Here is a 24,724-nt window from a genome sequence, read left to right as displayed (position 1 = left end):
TTTATCATTGGTGGGTTAAAACAGGATTCCGGGGGCAAACATGTCATTTTCTTTCCTCTTGCGACGTCGTTTTAAGTAACTCTTTGGAACCGCGCACCTTGAGATATTTATAATGAATGGTTAGTTGAGATAAAAGAACATATGATCCTCTTACTAATTTACTTTTAAAATATATTTAAAAATATTTTAAATTTTCAAATAAATTTTTATTCTATAAAAATTAAAGAACAATTTCAAAAACTATTTTTTATAATTATTTTTCAAAAACAATTATCAAACAGACATTAAGGGTTTGTGTGTTTATTTATAAATTCACGTTTGGTCAAATAATACCATTACATGATATATAAATTCAATATTTCAATAATTAATAAATTTTGAATATGAAATATAATTTTCATTATATTACCTGACTGATTTTACATGTATATTCTATTAATATATATGTTTATATTCTTATTTTATTTTATTTTATAATTAAAAAAACAATGTAAATTTAAGACAAAATTACAAATTTGTTTTAGTATTTTTGTTTTTCTCACATTATCTCTTTTATCCTTATAGCAACTTATGAGATATTTGAACTAACTTTTATGGACCAGCTCAACATGAGGACCCCTTTCAAAGATTGGCACCGATTCTAAAGCTCTTGTTGGGAAGAATTTGATATAACAAATAATAGGCGTAGAAAGGGGCTCTCTTAAGTTTTTGATGGGCTTAAGGCCTGAGTTTGAGAATGTTAGATCCTCAATTCAACACCAAGTTCCTTCACCGGACATTGAGAGAGCGGTTGCTGATGTGAGATCCGAGGAGACTCGACTTGCTCCCCTTTACTAGGTTGGGTGTTGGGGCTCGATTTTATATTACTTAGGGTGCTTCAGATCAGGTTCTTGCAGTTGAGCATGCTACAAATGAACATGTATGTTATTTAGTATTATGTATATGCATCATGCGAAATTATCTTCAAACTCTTGATTTACAGGGATCATATTTTACAATCATAATTGGGGACCTTGTCTACACTTTTGACATTAAGTGGGTGTTTGGTAAACCAACTTAATAACTTAAAGTAATTTAATAACTTAATTTCATTTTTTAAGTAAATTAAGCATGTTTGTTGATATAATTTAATCGTATGACTTACAATCAATAACATTTTAAGTAATAAGTAAAAACAATTAACTTATTTTTAAGTTCACATTTTTATTTTACATTTTTTTGTTTTCATTTGTCATAATTATTTCAGATCTCTTTCATTACTTCATAACTTCCATTATTACTTGACATTTTTTTTTACTCTATTGCAATTTATAAGGATAAATATGTCAATTTGATATTTTATAATAAGTTTTAAGTTAATTTTATCAAATAACTTTAATATTTAAAGCAATAATTAATTAATTAGTTTTAAGATAACAACTTAATTATAATTTAACTTAAATCATTAAGTAATAAATATTAAATTTTACAGAGCAAATATGGTGATAACAATTTTGACTCCACTACAACATTTTTATGCTTAGGTTTTGCTCACAAAGTTGCAAGCATACATCGTTAAAAAGTATTCCCAAACAAACATTTGAATGAAACTCAAACCATGAAACAATTTCATATATTCTAAATTTATATCATTAAAAAAAACATGTTGCTTGATATTTGCTAATTTATTTAACATTTCATCATAGAATACATGAATACATAAATTAAACTAAGGGACAAAATTAATATATTTCTATAAAGTGGGATAATAATTTTTTAGACAATATTCTATCATTTGCTAATTAATTTAACATTTCGTAATAGAGTATATGAATATAGAAATTAAACTAAACCATCAAAATTTTAATATTAGTATAATATGGTAAAACAATTATATATACATATGTGTGTGGTTTTTTTACTAGACAAAGGGTTGAGTATATGATTTTTAACACAAATATTTTTAGAATGCGTTTGGTAGTGATTGTTTTTAACATTTTTAATACTTAAAATATAAAAAATTTGTAAGTATTATAAATATTATAAACATTTCCTATAATTACTATTAAACAGATTCTTAGTTTAAATATCAAATTCTAGAGTACGTAAATTCTTCAACATATAGATACTTTGAAACAAGTTGAAGATTGATTTATAAATTGACTCTTCATTTAATTCTTTGACAACCTTTCAGCCAATAAAATTCCCTTAATTGTTTCAAAGTAGCTACTTCACCCAAAAAGAATATATATAGAGAGAGATAAAAAAAAAAAAAAAAAAAAAGGTATTTACAAAAATATTAAATTAAAAATTCAATAGAAAAATAATTTATATATTTTTTATTTAATAGCACATTTATGATTTTTAATATTTTTATAATTCTTTATATTAAATAAAAAAACCACTCTTAAACTTGTATTTATTCGCATTTATAATTATAAGTATTAATTTGTCTATCCTGATACCTCTTTCCATATATAGGGTAAATTTTTTATTATTTTCTTAAAGTTAAATTCAAAACTATGTCTTCTACTAGTATAATTTAAGATAACTAAAATTTATATGATAATCTTATGATTTGTTGGATTGTAGAGTTTAAATCGATTTTATTACATTTCACATATTGGGCTATTCGATCAACTTGCAGTGAAATAGGAATACATTGATCATCAAAGTACTCTTCTTGATTTTGTGCGTGTGATGACCAAAAGTCAAAACCCATTTGCATTATCATTTATTAAAGTAAAAAAAAAAAAATGATTTAAAATACACTATAGAGGCTTTCCAATAAACTTACATTATTTATTTGTTTATTACCTTCTATACTGCATAGGACCATTACGATTTTCACACGTGTTATGATAGGGGGTGGGGTGTGGGGTTTGCTTTCAATTTGCCACTCATCGATGAAATTAACTATGAACAAAAAAAAAAAAAAAAACAAGAGTTCTCATTTGCACAACTATTGGATTAAAGTTTAGTCTTAATAAATAATATAAATTGTTATAAATAAATAAATAAATAATTAAAGAATTAAAAATTTATCGTTGGGACTAGTTCAAGTTTTCTACCACACAATGATGCTAGATTAACTTTTAATTTTCATATATAATACAAATTCCTCCATAAACAATTAATTGAAATAATGAAAACCGATATATTTTGTTTTACTTAAGAAAAAAACATCGAAGGTGAAATAATTTTTTGATGGGCTATTTTATTATTCATTTGTCATGTTTATTAACTCAAATATTTTCCCTGATCATGTTTTGATGATAATAAATTATTGTTAATTGCTTATAATTTAAAACCAAAATAAGTTTTTTTTTCACATTTTATTTTAAAAATTCAAATGAAAAATCAAAATAATCATCAAACGATAAAAAAAAGAAGTGCAAATTCAAGTGTGCATAATAACTATTTAAGCTTATGAATCATTTGTAAGATAATAAATACATAGATGCACCTAAGTTTTTCATGTTAAAACATGTATTACTTCATACTCGGTTTATGCATTAAAATTAAAATTTCATTAAAACCTGAGTATTTCTACTTAGGACTTTAGGTGAAATGATTTAAACTTGACTTACTAAAACACCTAGATATTTTGTCTAAGTGTTAGAAGAAAAAAAAAATTGAAAAATATAAGTTTTATAATGAGAAATGACCAATAGGTCAAGGATAGGACCAACTAGTTAAGTTAGTTGGGAATCGGTCAAATCGACTATTTTTTATCGATTAAGGATTGGTTAAAGGGTGTACAATAACCTTATTTATTTTTCATAAATATTACTTTATCGATTAAGAGAACCCTTTCCAGGTTGAGGGTTACTTATTATCGTTTAAGGTTTAACCAAACCTTAGTAGTCACCTATCATGCATTTAATGCCAAAATTGATAAAGGTAGAGCTCGACTGGGAAAGGCAAGTTTGAGATTTTTTTGATGTTTGATAGAAACCTATAAATTGAAAGTTATATTTCATTTATGGAATAATAAACACGTGTTATTGCCTCATTACTTGCTTGTTTCTCATTAAAAGTTCTCATATTATCTTTTGGTGTATTAAACAATCACTCACAAATCATTTTTAGTGCACTCATCTATTCATCCTAACTTCAATTGTACTTGTTCATTGAATGTGTTAGTTTGAGTGTTCCCTTATTCACTTTCATAAAAAGAAAAGTTGGAGTGTCAGTGCTTCAAGTTGAGGTTCACTTAAAAAAGACTTGTAATGTCTATTGGAGCCGACAATCCAAATGTAAAATATTTGAAACTTGGTTGAAGATTCATAATCTCCAATATTACATGTTCAACTAATCATAAGTTATACACAAGTGCATGTTGGAATTGGTTTTAATAGATAACGACAATTAAATTATTTTTTAGGGATCTACTTATTAATTATTTCGATAAATAATAATACACAAAAAGTTGTATTATAAATGTTTAAATTGTTGGAATATGTGCCCATAAACAAATGAGATGTTTTTTATTTTGCTGATTATTAATATTTTTAAGGAATTATTTCAATATTATTGTTGCATGCATGTTTTAGATGCTTTATAAATATCGAAAACCCTAGATTATTTAATTGTAACTTTAAATATTGTATATTATATTATCGGTTCCCATAAGAATTCTAAGATCCTTTTGGTGGAGTTCAAATTTATCAGCCTAATCGCAAGGTACAATTCTAAATTACCTATATTTGTTATTTCATTAAATTAATACAAGTATTAATCATTGAGAAAAAATTTTGAGAAAATTTTTCTGGCTTCCGTTTTTCTTTTAATTATCTGGTTTAAAAACCAACATAAATCAGTATATAAATTTATATATCACAATGATCCATGTTTAAATCTATTTAATCATAGTATAGTTTTGACGATCATTATGATGGAGAATGTGATTTAATTAAATTATATTTTTTAATAAATAACACATATATTTACTATAATCTAAATGCACAAGCACCTAACATGATGAAAATAATTACCAAACATGTTTAATATTTATAAAAATTAAAAACAAAAAATTAGTTGTATATATCTTTTTACATTTTCGAAATTAATAAATAGAAATTAAATTGGCAGCCTAGGACACCCATGACGCATCCGAGGTCAGCCTGAAAAGGCTCTTGGTTGAACCGAAGGGCAGCCTAGCCCAGTCAAAAAACAAGCAAAGACTCAAGATCAAGAGGGCCCAGCTCAACCCAAGCCAAAGATAGCCCGGCCCGGCCTGCCGGTTTACAGGCGCGGGCCGCTCTATCTCCTTCTATGTCCAGAAGCCTGAGCTAAAACCCTCCCCTCGACTGTTATACAGGAGGAAAAGAAGCAGCAGCCATTACAAACCCATTTCCTTCCATGCTCTTTTATCCCTACGTCTTTCTTTCTTCTTAGAACACCATAGAAAATGGCGGCCTCAAGATTCTCACTCTTCGGAACTTCAGTCCTCCGCCACCGCACCAACGTTTCTCCAATTCCTGCAATTCGACTCTCCTTTTCCCCATCTCGTTTCACTTGTTCCGCTGCGGTCGATACTGTCACTGCCGACAGCACAGACTCCCACCACCGCCATCCCTGGCCCGAATGGGTGACTTTCATCGACCGCTTGAAGACCAAAGGTTACTTTAGCGAAGCCCTTCCGGCCTCGGCCGACTACGACACTAATATGAACCTCTTCAAGGATGCTTGTCTCATCTTCGCTCGTGACCGCTTTGACGTTTTCAAGTAAGACTTTCGTCTGTTTGGTTCCTGGAAATTGCAGGAAAAGGAAAAGCAAATTTTTCTGGGACTACTTGTCTGTGGAATATTTAAGATTGAGGTTTTTCTGTTTGGTATTATTGTCGTATATTTTTGTTAGGAACCAAACGGTCTATAATTTGTTTGGTAGGCGAAAAAATTACTTTTGAGCATCCAACCTTGTGTTTAAAATCCAAACACCAATGCATGGTCGAGTCTTGCTGGCTCTCTTCCTGGAAAATGGAGAGGAAGGACGAAAATAGACGTGCAAATGGCTAGAGAGCTCTTAATAAGAGTTTTTGACCTTCTAAGAGATGACATTTTTTGTAGTTAGAAATTTCAATGCAAGAGTTAAGATAAGTTTTTTTTTTTTTTGATAGGTAAAGAGATTTCATTAAGAGCCAAAAGGCTAGAGAAAAGGTATACATGGAGTATACCAGAAACAAAGAAGCAAAAAGCAAAGGGGCAAAACAAACCTGACCCATACTTGTTGGCCAGCCAGTCTACAAAATCTATCAAAGACAAAGTGTGTTCTTCTATATATACCCTAGCCCAATTCACAAAAGTGTACAAAAAAATGGATTTAATGTCTTGATCGTTTCTCTCCATATCATCGAAGACCCTCCTATTTCTTTATTTCTAAATGGTCCACATCAGGCAGAGGGGGGCAGCTCTCCAAGCTTTCTTTGTTTTCTTGCCCACAAAGGATCCATGCCAACCCAGGAGGTTTCTTTTCACAGAGGAGTGCATCACCCATTGCACCCCAAACAGGGAGAAGATTAGAAGCCATAACATTCTGGCCTTCTCGCAAAACAAAAGAAGGTGATCCGTGGTTTCCTCCTTATATTTACACAAAAACCACCTGTTGGGGATGCTCCAACCAAATCTCTTCAGGCGGTCTGTGGTGAGCACCCTGCTCCAAGCCGCCTCCCAACCAAAGAAGCTAGCCCTAACTGGAACCCAAGGCGTCCAAATAGTTCTAGCCGGGAAGGGGGGTTTGGTGTCCCTTGAGAATGAGCTATAAAAAGACTTGACATAAAAGGTTCCATTCTTGTTCTCTTTCCACCTGAACAAGTCCTCCACACCTCTTCTAATGGTCAAGGGATGAAGTTTGCTTAATAAGCTTTCAACTTCTCCCACCTCCCAATCATTAAGGTGTCTATTAAAACAAAGCCCCTAGCTACCTCCACCTTCGTCTTCCTTCCAAGCCTCAACAACCCATCCTTCTTTATTGACAGAGAGGTTAAACAAGATGGGGAAAGCTTCTTCCAGAGATTGATTTTCACACCACAAGTCCTTCCAAAACTTCACTCTGGTGCCGTCCCCAATGATGAAGCGGGAATGAGAATGAAATTTCTCCCAACCTTTTCTGATGGCCTTCCAGACCCCCACCCCATAACGGTTTCTTACACCTTTGGAGCACCATCCTCCCTTTTGAAGATCGTACTTACTAAAGATAATGTGCTTCCAAAGGGACTCATTCTCATTAGTGAATCTCCACAACCATTTCCCAAGAAGGGCCTTGTTAAAAAGCTAGACTACGAATGCCCAAGCCACCTTCCTTTTTATCGGCACAAATAACCTTCCAACTCACCAAGTGAGGTTTATTCTCTAAGGCTCCACCGCCCCATAAGAAATCCCTTTGGATCTTTTCAAGCCTTGCACACACTCTCTTGGGGATCACAAAAAGAGAGAGAAAGTAGGTTGGGAGGCTTGAGAGGGTGCTTTTCAGCAGGGTAAGACGGCCGCCTTTGGAGAGGTATTACCTTTTCCTGAATCTTTCTTCCACTGCATCCCACACCCTAGTGGATTTGTAGGGGGCTCCAAGGGGAATACCCAAGTAGGAGGTAGGTAAGCTCCCTATCTTACATCCCAAGACCGACGCAAGAGTCTCCATAGGAATGCCTTCCCCCACTTGGATGGCCTTTGTTTTACTCAGATTGACTTTTAATCCTGAAATCGCCTCAAACCACATAAAGGTTCAACTAAGGTATTGCAATTGATTTGCATCGGCATCACAAAAAATTAAGGTGTCACCGGCAAACAAGAGATGTGACATGAACAACCCCTCACTTTCTCTTCCTCCTGCTCTGAAACCAGAAATAAAGTCCCCATTTCTTGCATGGGTCAACAATTGGCTAAGAGCTTCCATGTCAAAAGAAAGAGATAGGGGGATAGAGGGTCGCCTTGTCTCAATCCCCTAGAGCTACGAAAGAAGCCCGAGGGGCTTCCATTGATGAGGATCGAGAAGGAAGCTGTGGAGCAGCACCATTTTATCCAATTAATCCATCTATGCCCAAATCCCATCTTAGACATCACCTCCATGAGAAAGTTCCAATTGACATGGTCAAAATCCTTCTCAATGTCCATCTTGAGAAGGAGGCTCGGGATGTTGTCTTTCAATCTAGAATCAAGGGCTTCGTTAGCAATAAGAACAACGTCTAAAATCTGTCTCCCATGGACGAAAGCATGCTGAGAATCAAAAATCACCTCCCCATCACTGTTTTCAGTCTGTTGGCTAGGACTTTGGCAAGCAATTTGTACACACTCCTAACCAGGCTGATTGGTCTGAAATCTTTTAGGTCTTCGGTCCCCTCCTTCTTAGGAATGAGCAAGAGGAACGTGGACTTTAAACTTCTTTGGAAGGTCCCAAGGAGGTAGAACTCCCTAAAGAGACCCAAAATCTCTGGTTTAACGACGTCCCAACAGAATAACCAGAAGGCCATTGTGAAGCCGTTCGGACCTGGGGCTTTGTCTCCACAAAAACTGCTAGGGCTGCGAAAATTTATTCCTCAGAAAACATAACTTCTAGGTTGCTGGCCAAGCCTTTTCCCAGTTCCTTGAAGTTCAGGCCGTTTATACTAGGCCTCCAATCCTCAGGATCAGAGAGGAGGGTCTGGTAAGCACTGCAAACACCTTCTTTTATATCTGCCAAGGAAGAGAGATTCACCCCGTTCACTTTAATTTTGGATAGGAAATTCCTTCTTACCCTAGCATTGGCCATTTTGTGGAAATACTTGGTATTTTTATCACCTTCTCTTAACTAGATTTCTCTTGACTTCTGTCTCCAATAAGTTTCTTCCAGAAGGGCCCATTTCTTATATTCCTCAAGATCCAGATTTTTAGCCTCTAGATCTTCAGGAGTAAGAGTGTTCTCATTCTCCTTGACCTCCCACTGCTGCAAGCGGGAGAAGGCCTCTGCTCTATTGAAATAGACGTTGCCTACCATCTCCTTGTTCCATTTTTTCAGGTCCTTCTTAAGAGCTTTGAGTTTCTCAGCGATGCAGTGGCTGCTATAGCCTTCAACCGAATATCCATTCCACCAGCTTCTTATTAGGTCTTTGAATCCATCTATTTTCAGCCACATATTTTCAAAACGGAAGGGGCTTTTGCCTGAAGAGAAACCACCAGCTTCTAGAACTATGGGGCTGTGATCAGAGATCAAGCAAGGGAGAGTAGATTGTGTGATGGCAGAGAAGTGGTCCTCCCATTGGTCAGAGATTAAAAATCGGTCCAATCTAGAGGCAGCTTGAGAGTTCAAGCCCCCTATCCAAGTGAAAGGACCTCCAGCCAGTGGGATATCCCTCAGCCCCAACTCCCCTATCACCTCTGAAAATCTCCTCATAACGGCTGTGAGTCTAGAAGCATTTCTTCTTTCCTCTGGATATCTAACAACATTAAAATCCCCTCCTATGCACCAAGGGTCTTCCCAGAGGCCACAAATGGCTCCAAGCTCTTCCCAAAAGTCTTCCTTTTCGCTACCTATCACTGGCCCGTAAACTCCAGAGAAGATCCAAGAGAAGCCGTTAATGCAGTTTCTAAAACGAACAGAGATGGAGTACCCCCCACTTTCTACCTCCAAATTCTCCAAGACTCTGTTATCCCAAAAGAGAAGGAGGCCTCTTGCCGTGCCCTTGGCGTCCACTGAAGCCCAATTAAGAAATCTTCCTACTCCCACACTTTTCACCAAATGCATAGAAACATCTTTCACCTTCGTCTCCAAGAGACATACCAAATCTGGTTTTTGATTCCTCACCACTCTTTTGATTAGTTTTCTTTTTTCACAATCATTAAGCCCTCGGACGTTCCAGCAAAGAATTTTAATTCTCATTAATCAACTGGAATCAAATCCCATGAGCTTTGACTGGATTTTTTGGTTATCCCTGATGTCCCTTCATAACTAACAGAGCATTCCAATCTTTTTAACTCTCTTTCAAATCGGGTGGAACAAGATTTTTTCTTCTTCCTTCTCTTGCCGAGAGAGTTACTTCCAGTCCTCAGCTTCAATTTCGTAAGCAACTCCAGAATTTCGACTTCATGCCCTTCAACAGGCATTCCCAAGACTTTGCTAAAATGTAATAATTTGAAGAGCTCCTCTTCTGACCAACCTTCCTCACACGAAGGGTAATCTGACAAGTCCCTCTGCTTCACCATGTCTTTTTCCAGATCAGAGGTCGGGGCTTTAGTCAAAATCACTGTCGACCCATCTTTGAGCATGATGGACAGGGGGTTCGGCATCACTTCTACATCCCTTGCCATTGAAATTAAAAGACTAGAGCTAGGTCCCCTTCCCCTTTCAAGCCCCATGTCCCAGAAAGGAGAAGAAGAAGAGGACGACTCCCCTCTCAAGGAGATCGAGGGTAGAGAAAGCATACCTTGTTGATTGCGAGCTTCGACGGGGAGGGAAGGCTTAAATGCAGGCGTTGGCGCTTCCAAAAGGGGTGACGCTTCCAGCCAAGGGGTTTTGCGAGCTTCGACGGGAAGGGAAGGCTCAAATGCAGTCGTCGGTGCATCCAAAAGGGGCGACGCATCCTTCTGGGAAGTCTTTGCGATGGAAAGAGTCATAGCGGGGGTTCCACTCCTCCGACGCGGCGAGTAGCTAGGGCTTTCTTGCCCTAAATCCTTGGAAAGGGCTGGACCGAGGGGTTTACGAGAAGAACCCAAGTAGACTGGGACCTGGGCCTTCCCTAGCCCAAGCCCAAAGGAACTTCCACAGGCCAGGCCCGAATGGGCCATGGCATCCAGATGCTGTCCTGTTTCCTCATTGTGGGCTTGGGAAAGGGAATGCTGGCCCGTCTCCACAGCGTGGGCAGGCGAAGGGCGAGCAGCTGCACCCGTCATGTTTGAGACAGGTGCACCAGTCCCCAAGACCGGTGGGGGCAGCTTTTCAGGCTGCAGAAAGACTGTGGAAGAAGGCTGGGGGTCCACGCTTCCCTTAGTGCGTGAAGGGGCTTGCTCTTCTTCCTCAATCTTCCAAGCACCAGACCCGTGGGCGGGGATCACAGTGGAGAGGCAGGGCTCTTCTTCCCACCATAGTTGCAGAGCATAACAAGAGGAGCCAGGGACCACCTGCAGCGAGCTTGGGTGTTGCCATCCTCTGGTTTCGACGAGGACTCTGGCCCACTTGAGGTTCCGACGCTTAGCTGTGTTTTCATCCATAGCCACGAACCTTCCGCAAGAGTCTCCGAACTTCTTGAAGAGGCTTCTTCCCCAGAGATCCAGAGGGAGTCCTAAAATTCTAACCCACACATGGCGTGCATCCCCTCTATCTCCCTTAAGACATCCCACAGATGGCTTCCATTTTTCTAGGCAGAAGCTTCTTCCTCTGAAATGTCTCGTCCCTGAACTATACACCCTCTCTGCTTCGTCCTCCAATTCAAACTCCAGAAGCATGAGATTTTCTCTCACGTTAGATAGCCAGAGGTTTCCTTCCAAGAACCATGAGTTCTTCGCCCATGATCCGAAAAAAACGAGGTCAGGAAGACGATCAGCGTCTCCCACCCAACAGCCCACAAGACACCTACCTAGCAGCTCCTCATTCCTATCCAAAGTTTCTTTCTCAATTTCTAGCTAGACGGCATCGCGTGGCACGGGGCAGTCCCGAAGAGAAGATGAGTCTTTGACTACACTACTGCTGGGCGAGACTTGGGAAGGTAAGTGGTTGTCCAGCAGAGCACCTTTCCATTGGAGGGGAGGTGACTCCCACACTTCTCAGTTTACTAGCAAGCATTTTCTAGCCTCCAACAAGCCCCTTTCCTTCAGGAAAAGCCAAGGAAAATCTTTTGTTCTCCGCATCTCTTACAATGCAAAACAAGAATCTTCCTGCTCTATTACTTCTGAGTTCCAGACTGTAATCTTTATCACCTTCTGACCAAAACTTCCTGAAAAGAGTTCTTTCCTTTAGCCCACAACATGACTCAACCCCTTCTAGCAGCAGAGATAAGTCTTTTCCTCCAAATTTGATCCATGAAGAAAACTTAGGGCCTCTTTCACAGATCTTTCCACGTACTTTACCTTTGTGTTCTTCTATGTTAATCTCAAAGGTCTTCAACTCGACGCCAAACTAGCACCTACCACTGGGGGAAGTTACCGACATTTTTCATTAGTTAGAGAGCTATTGATAAGAGTTTTATGATCTTTTAAGAGAGTGCCGCCATTGTGTATGTGTATTCTATTGAACATTGAAATAGGAGTGTTACTTAGTTATTGGTCCTTTTGTATAATTTTTTTTTTGTTTTTCACTATTCTAGTAATAATATTTATGGAACTCTAGCTTTTTTTTTTTCAGCTAGAAATTCTTGGAAAAGTAGACTTTGGTTGTTAATGGATTGAATATCTATAACAAGGCTTTCTGTGTTATTTAATAGAAAAGGTTTGGGACAGGGGAACCCCTTTTTTCCCTATCTATTCATTTGAGCAATGAAGGCTCTTAGTCCTCTTTTGTAGATGGTCAGGGAGGGAGGTTTTTTCTGAAGCTTAAAGGTGAGGGGAAGGGGTGAAGAGGGGATGGATTTGTCTCATCTTTTCTTTGCAAAACAATACCGGAGATATGGAGACCCTTGTTTTCTTTGAACCTTCTTAAGACCAGTTGTTATTTTAAAGTTGGACTTTCCTATGGTTTAAAGCTATCTTTAGGTTAAAAATCCATTTTGAGAAGAGTGAGTTTTTCCCATTGGGAGGGTAGCCAATGTAGAGGAGTTGGCTTCTTTATTAGGTTGTAGGGTTGGGCAAACTTCATACTACTTACATGGGTTTTTCCTTTGGGTGCTTTCTTTGAAATTGACGTCATTCTAGAATACGGTATAAAAAGGATTTCTCAAGAGGCTAATTATGTAGCAATATCTATCAAGAGGTGTGAGGCTTACATGATCAGAAACACCTTATTCCACTGCCTATATATTTCATGTCCTTGTTTGTTATCACAAAAAAAGGCAATCTTGAGGCATGGGAAGATTTAACAAGACTTTTTTTTTTGGGTGAGCACATGAAACAAATGTCTCATTTGGTAAAATGATCGATTGTCTTCATAGAAAAGCAAAAAGGGGGACTTGGAATTAAATACCTCTCTTCTCTTAAAAAGGTAGTTTTTGGTGAGTAGAGTTGGTTATCACTAGGAAGTTTGGGGAAAGAGAGAGGTTTGATTTTCTCATGAAATGCAAAGTGAGAGATGAGTTTAGAGTTGGTCTATAAATGGGTTTTAGGAGATATTTTGTCAAATGTAGAACCTCCTTTATTCTGGGTAGTGATAAGAGGGTAGAGTTTGGAAGGGTAGATGGTATGGGAATTGCCCTTTGAGTGTCTTTCCCCCTATTATTTGTTGTAGCTTCCACAAAGGTTGCTTGAGTGGCTGATTTCAGGGACTAGGTAGGTAAGGAAGGTCATTGGGAGTTGGATGGCATAGACGCGTTTCTTAAGATTTCAAGAAAAGTTTGTGAATAGAGACGAGGAGGATAGGATGATTTAGATGGATTTGAGGAGTAAAAAGTTTCTAAACCTATCCTTCTATTATGTTTTAGTGCCTACAAGATCAATGTCTTTTTCATGTGGGGGTAATTTGGAATCCTTGGGTTCCTACAAAAAATGAGGTTGTTTGTTTAGGGAGCAACTCAAGGAATGATTTTTTTGTTTTTTTATCAGAAACAAGAAATATATTTATATTAATGAAAACATGAGAAGGATGAGAAGTCCTTCCCACTATTATAAAAAGAAGTGATCATAATATGATTGACCTCCTCTACCATACAAGGAATCTATACAAATTTTTTTTACTACAAACACAACTCCTCTCTATGATATCCACAACCTTTTGATTTACAAACTAGAACCCAATTGAGTTGGATAACATTAAGAGGAATGCCTTTAAAAGCCTTGGTGCACAAGGCCCAGAAAGAGGAATAGAACTTAGGGAATGATTTTGACTAGTTACAAAGGAGAGGATGGATCTTGGTAAATAGATGTTTTCTTGCAAAGGAAAAAAGGGAACAAATGATCACATTATCCTCCATTACATCTGAAGTAAGGATTTTATGGTAGCTGGTTTTCTCTTTGTTTCACATAGCTTGGGTGCTGCTCTCTTTGGCTAAGATACTCTTTTGGATTGACTCAAGTCTTTTATGGAGAAAAAGTGTGAGAAGGTTTGGAGGGCTGCTTCTTTGTGCATTTTATGAACTATTTGGAAGGATAAAAATCAGAGATTGTTAGAAAGTGAGGAACAAATGGATCAAATGCTCAAATCCACATTTTACCTATTAAAAAAAAAAAAAGAAGCTCAAATCCACATTTCTTTCCACACTTTTGATGTGGTTTAGGATGTTTACAGATTGGGCATTAAGGGAGGGGTTTTTTTTTCCCCTCTTTCTTGGGCTTGCCTTTTGGCTATTTTTTTATATGCTTTCTATACTTTAGTGCGCTTGTTTTCTAGGAACTTTTAATAATTTTTTTTGCTTGTCTATCAAAAGAATTAATAATATTTATTGTGCTCCACTGTAGTTAGCATAGACTTGAATTCAATAATCTGTTTTGTGTAAATTGCATGAGTATATTTGTGAAGTCTTAAAATGCTTTTGTGAAGTCCTAAATTTAACCTCCTTTGCTTTTTCAATGCAGATCATTGTCCAGAAAAGATATTCAAACTGTTGTGGAGGGTGGCTGCCCCAACCTTTTTCGAAAAGCTGTTAATTCAGCGAAAAGGTTGAGAGCATTTGTGCGATTAGATGAAGGAGATGTATGGTTTGCTTTTATAAAAATGGATACTAGATATAATTTTATTTACCTGTTATTATAGTTCTTTTTTTTTTTTTCTTGTTATTCATTTATTTTTATATTTCGGTTTACAGTCAATTTTGGGATGGTATTTTTGTTGCCCGGGACCATAAGAGCTATGACTTTTGGTTTGATTGAAACATTTATGCACACAGGTATGTAGTGCCTGCAATTTGCGAGGATCATGTGATAGAGCCTATGTGTTGCTAAAGGAATCTGAAGCAGCTGCCCGTACAGTAGATATTGTGCGTATTTTGTTGTTCTATGCTCTAGATCCACTTGTTACTTCAGGAGAGAAACCTCCTGGTAGAGAGCTTGTTGAGGTATCAGCAAGGAAACTGCTTTCAGAGTTGATTGAACTGAGCGACACACCTCTTGACCCAGCACTTGCAAAACCTGCTGCCATACCTCCACGTCGTAAGGAACAACATATGAATCTCACGGATGATGAAATGCCTCAAAATGTTCAAATGAAGAAAGGAGATTGGATCTGTCCTAAGTAAGTACCATTGGAAACCTTTTTAGTTTAAACATTTTAGCTTAAGGTTTTATTCCTTAAAAGCTTTAAAATAATTGTTGTTGATTTTTTTTAGGGTTAATTTCATTCACCTCCTTTGAGGTTTTTGGCTAAATACACTTAATCAAACCAATGAGGGTCAGGTGTATTTAACCAAATCCTGAGGGGAGGTGGGTGAAATTAACCTTTTTTTTATTCTTTTATTTTGATGGAGATGCTCTGAAATCAATCCCATAAAATTGATGGACCTAGTACCCACATCTGGATCCAACCATTCACTGAAAATTCACCTTGCTATGTTTGATCATTTCATAATTTCCTTAGGTTAATGTCTGAATTGAATAACCAAAGACACTTTTAACTCTTGTTGTCTGAAGATGACTTTCAAATGTCTTGTTGTCTTCCCTCTTGTAACATTGTTGTCTTTGTTCTTTTCCATGCCTTGCATTCTAAATTGGTTATAATATGTTTATTTGTCCATGAACTGATTGTTTGTCAATTTTGTTGTAGCTGCAATTTCTTGAATTTTGCTAGAAATACACAATGCATGAAATGCCGTGAAGATGGCCCTAAAAGAGATAGTTTGAATGTGATTGAAATGAAGAAAGGAGATTGGACCTGTCCCGAGTAAGTTTCCAATTGTCTTAATAGCTTCAACTGATAATTAAGTTTACGATTGGTGATTTTAATGGACAGATTATGTGTCGCCACCACACTCATTAGTCACTTGCATATGATGTGGTCGTTGGATACACTTGTATACGATGCAGTCTTTGGATACTGTGGTTTTATAATGTCCATACCATACATTAAGTTTAACAAGTATATCTTTCAAAGCTTTATGGTGATATGATGACATGCTTGTATGGTGGTATATTTGGACCCAAGGGGTATCATACCGAGTGTCAAGAAATAGATCCATTGAGCCATTGAAATAAGGTGTTGATTTATGGTCTCATGACCAGCTAAGTAGCCAAATGCTTACACAAAGGTGGCATGCTCTTGTTGTCTCTGTTAGACAGATTCCGTAACACTCCTCGAGCACTCCTCCTGACATATGAGACAAACCCAGGACACACAAAATGTTAGGAGCAATTCTTTTCTTGAATTTCTAGTACTCAGCCTACATGTGCTGGACATGTAGCAGCATTACCAATGTGATTTTCCTTTCATTTTCAGAATGGAGTATATGATTGTGAAGAAAAAGATAACTAAATGATAGTTTATATGCAAAGTATACGTATCTGGGAATAAAATAGAAGAAGCAAGCATATGGCAACATGCATGGATGTTGGGCTTACCATTTTCACATGCTTACTGTGTCAGTGTCCTTTTACCTTCTGTCTTGACATGTTTATACTGTATCAAGTCCCTGTCTATGCAAGATATTTACTCTAGCAATCTCCATATGCCATAAAAAAGTGTGAGAAAAGGTTGATTACAGTCTGCACAGATGATCTTTGGTTGGACCTTCTAATTACTCCAGATTCAGCTCAGGTGTTATGGGGTGGCATATTGTTTTGTATCATTTATATGCTGTATCATGCTGTATGAGGCTTAAGAAAATTCTTTATAACTTATTTGTATTGTAACTTCTAATCTTATCAGGAATTATCTCTGTATTAATGGAATTTTACTATTTGACTTCTCCTTTTTTTTTATTAGAGTCCATTTAGTTCCCTTCTTTCTGGTATATGTCTATATGGTTCTGCAGATTAGAAGTTTTCCATTTTTAGGCATGGATATTAAAGTTTATGTCTATATAGTTCTGTAGATTAGAAGTTTCTCATTTTAGTTATGGTACCTTTATAAAAAGGTTTGAATTTATATTGGAAGCCTGTTAAATTCTTTTGGTGGGCAAGGTTGCTGTAACATTTTTGAGAAGCTGAAGTCATATTTGCATGTTAGAACATAGAAGCATTTTCCCAAAGATATGGGATAATTTGTCTCTATTTTGAAAAAGCTGTTTTTGCTTTTCTTGAAGATATACCGCATTTCTGTTTACTAATAGGATGTATAAACTGTTAGAGAGCAATGATATACATTATGGGCCCTAATTGTAACAGCTTGAGCTTCTAGGAAATTTTTTTATTTGACATGGCATCAGAACCTCATTTAGTGGAAAGTCCCGAGTTTGAACCTTACCGTTTGTTTGTTTTCTCAAATTATTGAGCCCACATGCATGTGCAAAGGAGATGATCGTGATTGTTTGCTGATGGCCTTGTATCTCTTCATGTGCGGGTATCAGGCCGAACGTCGGGGAGGGTATTAGAGAGTGTGATGTACATTATGAGCTTAAATTTTAACAGTTTAAGCTTTTAGAAAAAATTGTTTTTCAACATAAAGAAAAGCTATATTTCTGTTTTTGTAAGCTTTATTTGTTTCAAATTATTTAAAGCCTAGTTTTTTTATTTATTTCTGTAAATCTAAAGGTATCGATTTTTATGGATAGCAAAAATGATAATTTTGAACTCATATTATATGATTTTAACCATAGAGAGATAAGTGAGTTGAATCAATAATAAATAATTATATAAAATTAGAAATTGCAAGCTTTAGTGACCCTGGGCACTTGTGATCATATCTGGGCCTTGGCAGGGGTTGTAACAGGGGGTGGTTGTCCTAAGTCTGGACGCCTAGATTTCTTATGTATGTGTGTGTGTATAAAGTGAAAGTGGAGTTCTGGTGTATGTGTCAAGTGATGTTAATTTCACATTCAAAAACATGCAAAATTACAAATAACAAAGAATCTTGAGTAAAGGATGCATTTTTGACAAGCTTTGCTAAGTCTTTGATTTTTTGATAGTTTCATTTAGAGTGAACACAAGTTCTAATGTTTCCAATTTTCTTTTCTGTTTAACAACTGCTTGTCTGCTTTAACATGCCAAACAATGGATGCATATTGAAATTGCAGCTACATTCTGCAAGTTCTCGTCATCCTTAAATTTTGGAGAAATATGCAATACTATTCCACAAATGCCTTCAAGTGACCAAAGTAGCTTTATTGTGTATAGTTGAAATGTGCTAGAATCAGTTCCTTTGATGATGTTCTGAGAATCCCTTGCCTGGAAGTCATGCCATCTCTAGTTGTTCATGTAGCAGCACTATTTTTAAAACCTCAAAAGACATCTCTTGATGAGGACGGGCATTAGTATTAGTTGGAATTAAATTATGGTTAATATTTATTGGAGTCGAATTAGGAGTATTATTAGAATTCTAGTAGACTTTGGATTTTTTAGAGAAACCTATAAATAAGACTAATTAATGTAAACCAAAGTATTGATTGGTAATTAAATAATATTACACGTTCTTATATATTTTGCAATTCTCAATGGTGAGACTCCATTGATGTTCTTCTAGTTGAGACTTCTAGAAGGCTTAGTACGGCTCTTAAGGTTTTATCCCTTATTCTCCTATCTTCTTTCTCTATATATTTTTTATTTTATTTTTCGCTGCCATAAACTTCATCCCTTGTTCCTCTCCTTAAATTCTAAAAGTTAAAAACCCTAGCCCACCTATTTGATTGTAGGCAACCATCCGAGGGTTTTCCTACATTAATTTTGGTATCAAAGCCAAAATATCTTGGCTTGAAGGCATATGCATTGATGGACGGAGCAACTTATGCAAGCATGAGTTTAAAAAATGCTTCTAACAATCAAGATGCTATTGAACACGCTTAGAGGAAATTTGTGCCACACAAGAATCCTATCAAGATGCTATACTACAACTAAATAGCAAACTTGATGAGATCATGAAGTTATTAAAAAAGAGTTAAGAAAAATGACCAATTGAAGATGAGATTGCATGCCATCAATTTGGACAATTGCCATATAGACCACAAGGAGAACAAGACAATTTTATGATGGGAATTCAAAGAAGGGGAGATTTTTGAGTAAGATGATGTTGTGACAAAAAAGGTACACCCCTTTAAGTTGCTGAATTTTATAAGAAATAAAATCTAATAGTTTTTCTTGATTGGATTATGTCAATGGAAGATTGCTTTGATTGGTATGCTATGCCTGAAAATAGAAAAGTTTATTTTGTGAAAGTAAAGTTGAAAGGAGCAATACATTTATAGTGGCATAATATGATAATCAAATTTATAGAATTGGACGACCACTTATGGACACATGGGACAAAACGAAGTTGAAGATTAGGAGCACTTTCTCTAACTAAACAACTAACAAACCATTGAGCACGACAAATTTCCAAACCTCTAACCATGTGAATGGTGAGGGGTAACAATCACCCAACTTTGAATGTGCCTTGTAGAAATGCTAACAAGGGTAAAACTTGAAGAGTCTTGAAGATAAAAATGTAGGCCTAACTCTTTTATGCTTTATGTGGTGGGCATGGTCATTATGTTGTGCCTAAGCGAAGGTTTACACTTTTGTGTTGAAGAACCAAAATTTGAATTGGAAAATTATCCCAAGGAAGATAAAGACTTACAATGAAGATGAACTTAGTGAAGAATGTGATTACTATGATGGTATGATGGAGCCATAGTCTCGTAGTGCGACCTTTGTTAGCTGTTCCAATGGTTAAAAGACAAGAAGAGTGACAACATACTAGCATTTTCTGTACATGTATCTCTTGCCACCAGAGGTTATGTACCAGGATCATTGATGAAGATGGTAGTTTAAACATAGCTTTGCAAGAGCTTGTTGAGAAACTAAACCTTAAAATAGGGAAATATCCAAATCCATTTTGAGTAGCATGAATTAACAACACCTCCATTCTGGTAAGTTTTTGTTGCTTGGTCACATTTCTTTTTGGTAAGGACTTTGAAGAGTCTATGGTGTGAGTCTTATTGATGAAAGTGAGTCATATTTTGCTTGGAAGACCTTGGTTTTTTGATAGAAGGGTTCAATATGATGGCTTTGAAAATACATATACTCTCATACATAATGAGCTTAACAAGTTCCTTAGTTCAATGAAAGAAGTTTTGCTAGTTAAGAAGCCAAAGGAGACACAACAAAAAAAGGTGCTTACTATGCATTGATTTGAAAAGGAGAGATGGAAATTAAAATTATTTTTGCTCTAATGGCTAAAGAAGTGGATGAATTTAAAGAGAAAGATAAGGACCATCCAATAGAAATATGGACTATCCTTTATTTTTCTGACTCGTGGTGAACAAAATTACCTAATAGACTTCCTTTTATGCTTGACATATAACTTATGATAAACTTGTTAATGACATATAATTATTTTGAGAACTATCAACTTGTTTCATAGCAATGGAAAGTCTTTCGAAGTTTGATACTTGTCTTGCATGAAATTGAAATAGTTCAAGAAATCTGGAAGTCCTATTTTACTGTGGTAAAAAGTTGATGAAGAACAAAATGATGGAAGACATTGCTTTGGGTTCATGGTTCAAAGTCGCGGTATCGGTCTCGGTGTATCGGTCTCGGTGTATCGGTTTGGTATCGGACGATACGTAAAATAAGCTAATTAGAAAATTAAAAAAATTATAAAAATTATTATGTAAATCATCAGAAAAATATATACACTTAAATAAACTCAAAAAATTAATAAAATAAAATTGTATCACATTTAACAGTATTTAAATAGTTATAAAAGTATTTGCTCAAAGTTATTTATGATAATGTTAATAAAAGTAAATATATCAGTCTTGAAATCAACTTGAAGTCAACTATAATCAATATGACCTTTAGAGGTAAGATCTATAGACGGGGGTGCATAAATAAAACAAAATTATCAATTTAGACTAATGCATCAACATAATTATTATTTTAAGCAATTACTTAAATTATCAATCTCCTTCCGAGGTAATATTAATACATTATTCTTATATGATTCTTTAAACAAATTTTAATTTAATTTTTTTTATATATAATTAATTTTAATGATATTTGATTTTTTTTTTATATTTTTATAAAAAATCATGCATGAAAATTTTATTTTTCTTAATATATTTTTCAAGAAATTATTTTTTTTTACATAAGCTTAAAACACCAAATTTTTATTTATTTATTTATACAGAAATACATGGACCGTAGGCTTTCATGAATTGAACTTGGGCTGGGCCTAATCTGGTGGGCCGAACCCATAAAAAAATGTCATGGTGCTGAGCCACATAGGATCACCAATCCTCAGCCTCAAGATCTATTTTCTCCTATCTTGCCCTCCACTGAAAGCAGAGAGTGCGAACTGCAGAGAGTGAAACCGCCATGGCCACTTCTCTCTTCTCCTATCTTGCCCTCCATCTTGGACGCTCACACCGTTGGTTCTGCCGGTGGTGCCATCAAATCCTCTTTCCTTCACTGCACAAAGCTCTTCTCTGCTCTCAAACTCGGAAGGAGGGTTGTCTAGTCGGCGTCTAGTCACCGTTGCGGCACCAGCAGCGCACCAAAGATGTAAAATCTACACTCCTGGTTTCTCTGAAAATGTTGATTCTTGTTGTGATGGGTTTTAGAATCTATTGATTGTTTTTTTTTTTCGAGTCGACCGAGTTAACTTGGAATATCGGTCGAGTCATCCGAGTCTAACCGATTCAAGGCTGAGTCTAGGTATAAAATGTATCTAGTATCAGACTTGTCACGGTCAGCGTCAAGACGGATACAATTCGGCCGAGTCGTACTGGACTCGGCCGATTTTTTGAACCCTGTTTGGGTTTCAATTTACCATGGAAAATCACTAAAACTTGAGATCGGGTTAAGTCACTAAAACTTGAGATCGAGTTAAGTCGGGGGATTGATGAGGATGGACATTAGTATTAGTTGGAATTAAATTAGGATTAATAGTTATTGGAGTCAAATTAGGAGTAGCTAATTAGGTTATAGGAGAATTAGAATTAGAGTTATAATAGGTTATTAAAGTTCTAATAGTTATTGAATTTCTTAGAGAAGCCTATAAATAAGGCTAATTGATGTAAACCAAAGTATTGATTGGTGATTAAATAATGTTATGTTTTCTTGCATATTTTGTAATTTTCAATGGTGAGATTCCATTGATTTTCTTCTAGGTAAGATTCCTAGAAGGCTTTAGTATGACTCTAAGGTTCTATCTCTTCTTTTCCTATCTTTCTCTTTTTTGCTGCTATAAACTTTATTTCTTGTTCCTCTCCTTAAACCATGAAATATAAAAATCCTAATCCACCTATTTGATTGTAGGCAATCATCTTATGGTTGTTTAGTATCATCACCCCCCAACCCCCCCTTTTTTTGCTTCTCATTGTATCATAACATTAAAGGGTTGCATCCAAACTTGTGACTTATATTTACTAGTCTGGTAACTAATGTCCTTTGCATTTTGTTGCAGATGTAACTTCATGAATTTTTCCAGAAATATACGATGCCTAAAGTGCAGAGCAGAAGGGCCTAAGAGGGTTGATGCAGCTGATATTCCAATGAAGAAAGGAGATTGGAATTGCCCACAGTAAATTCATTATTTTCATCCTGCTAAGCTGTGGTTCTTGGAATATTGTTTTGTTCTTGTGGTGGGCAGACAACATATATTTTAACCATCACTGAATGATAATTGCATATGCGATATGTTCCACTATAATCCGAATTTGGCTTTATGATTTGTTTTGGCAGTGAAATTTTTATAGTCATCCCCCATGGCCTATTATTTTCCTTTTCTTTTCTTCATTGTTTTTTTTCCTTTTCTTCACTTTGCTATGCTGCTGATGTTTATTGTTGTATCAGTTTTGATTTGCTAAATACATTTTCTGCTTCTGACAATCTAAAAAATGATTATAGTTAGTCAAATGAAGAAAAAGGTGGCCTATGGATGTTGTGTATCCTCATTTAAATGTGCTTCATATTCGAAGCAAAATCCAGGACCTTAAACTATAGGCTATTGTCATTTATTGAAGCCCTGTTTCTCCTGGGAACTAATCTTGTGTGGAAAATCTGATCATTGTTTCCTTGGAGAGGTCATAAGGATATGACAACCTGCATAATACAGTATCAATTTTCTCCTTCTTAACAAACTTTCAGGAAGAAAAAAATTCTTTAAAGAATTCTTTCTTGTTAGACATTTTAAAGTCTTCATTCTGATGTGACAATAAGTAAACCACATGCATTTTGACCCTCTTTAGTGGTGTAACAAGGAATAAAAGACGCTAGAATATCCTTCTGGTATGTACTGGATTTACATCCTAAAGATGGGAGCCAGACATAACATTGCTGTTGGATTATCATCTCTGGGGTGGACTTTGTTTTTAGTTTTCGAAGGAATTATCACCTCTGACATGAACTTCCTTTTGTAATTTGCTTAATCTAACTTTTGTTCACCTGAAGAATTTTTATGTCCTCATCACTCAAATTCTTTCTTGCAGGTGTGCGTTCATGAATTTTGCTAGCAAAACCGAGTGTTTCCGCTGCAGAGAGCCACGGCCCAAGAGACAGTTAAATCCTGGAGAATGGGAATGCCCCTCGTGAGTGTCTCTCACACCATCTTTCTGTCTCTCTCTCAAACACACACACACGTGCTTGTGCACACATCATACGATGGGATTTGAGGTTAAGTTGTAAAATTATTCATGCATGGATTGCTTTCTGCAGATGTGATTTCGTGAATTACAGAAGAAACACTGTCTGCCTGAAGTGCAATCGTGACCAGCCCAAAGAGGCAGCAACACCATATGAAGAGCATGTATGGAAGAAGCCTAGTAATCTTGGATAAGGGCTAGGTAGTCCCTTTGACAAGCTCAGACACATCAATTTATACATGGAAATGGTCATGATGAGCTTATTGCATGACATACCTATCCAGCACAGACCCCCGCCCCTGCCCCCCCACCCCCTGCTGTCTCTCTGTACAATTGGCGAGATGGATTTTTCAGGCTTTCTCATCTTATATTATTTTGGCTGTTATGTTTTCATTTTCTTGTAAGTTTCTTATTTGCCTATTCACAGAAGCCAAAAGGCTGGATTTGGTGGTTGGTGACTGAAGTTCCCATCATATTTATGGCTCCTCATGCTATTTATGGTAGGGTAGATCAGATATTCACATATCAACCAGTTTGATACCATAGTCCACAGTGTCCGTTCTGGAGAATTGCCTTGAATTTTCTGCAACATAAGAAGTGTTGGAAGTTGATATCCACAGAGAAAGAAGAAATGAGCCGGTTTTCTCGACATATTTTCCCATTGTTTGTCTGTCCCTTTTTGTCTCACATTCAAACAGTTCCTCAAAATGGTAACCAAGGAACCCTCTATGGCTCTATGGCCTAGCCCTTTGGACTTTCCATGGGATTCATCCAAATTAATTTATCAAAATCAATAATAATGTGAAATTTTGACTGATGGAATTGCATCTAACTGGCCTTATCTGCCTTATATGAAGTGGGATTTAGACAAGACTGAATGTAGAAAAATTTTAAAAATAATAATAAAATTTTTAATTAATTAATATATATGAGAATTAAATGGCAAATTTTTTTTTTTTTTTTTTTGCATGAGACGAATTGGAGGG

General features: G+C 36.1%; 1 protein-coding gene across 1 annotated transcript; it reads left to right on the top strand.

Moving 5' to 3' along the window:
* The first annotated feature begins 5,127 nt into the window (after positions 1–5,127).
* Positions 5,128–24,283, top strand: LOC100268018 (zinc finger protein VAR3, chloroplastic). Its single transcript, XM_002278635.4, has 7 exons — positions 5,128–5,709; positions 14,608–14,725; positions 14,919–15,262; positions 15,791–15,907; positions 22,562–22,678; positions 23,586–23,684; positions 23,812–24,283. Exons 1-7 carry the CDS (start codon positions 5,393–5,395, stop codon positions 23,930–23,932), a joined length of 1,233 nt encoding a protein of 410 aa, XP_002278671.2. The 5' UTR covers positions 5,128–5,392; the 3' UTR covers positions 23,933–24,283.
* The last annotated feature ends 441 nt before the right edge of the window (positions 24,284–24,724 follow it).

The sequence above is a fragment of the Vitis vinifera genome, chromosome 17 (assembly GCF_030704535.1).
Source record: "Vitis vinifera cultivar Pinot Noir 40024 chromosome 17, ASM3070453v1".
In the NCBI taxonomy this organism is placed as follows: domain Eukaryota; kingdom Viridiplantae; phylum Streptophyta; class Magnoliopsida; order Vitales; family Vitaceae; genus Vitis; species Vitis vinifera.
This window is presented reverse-complemented; position numbering and strand designations above follow the sequence as displayed.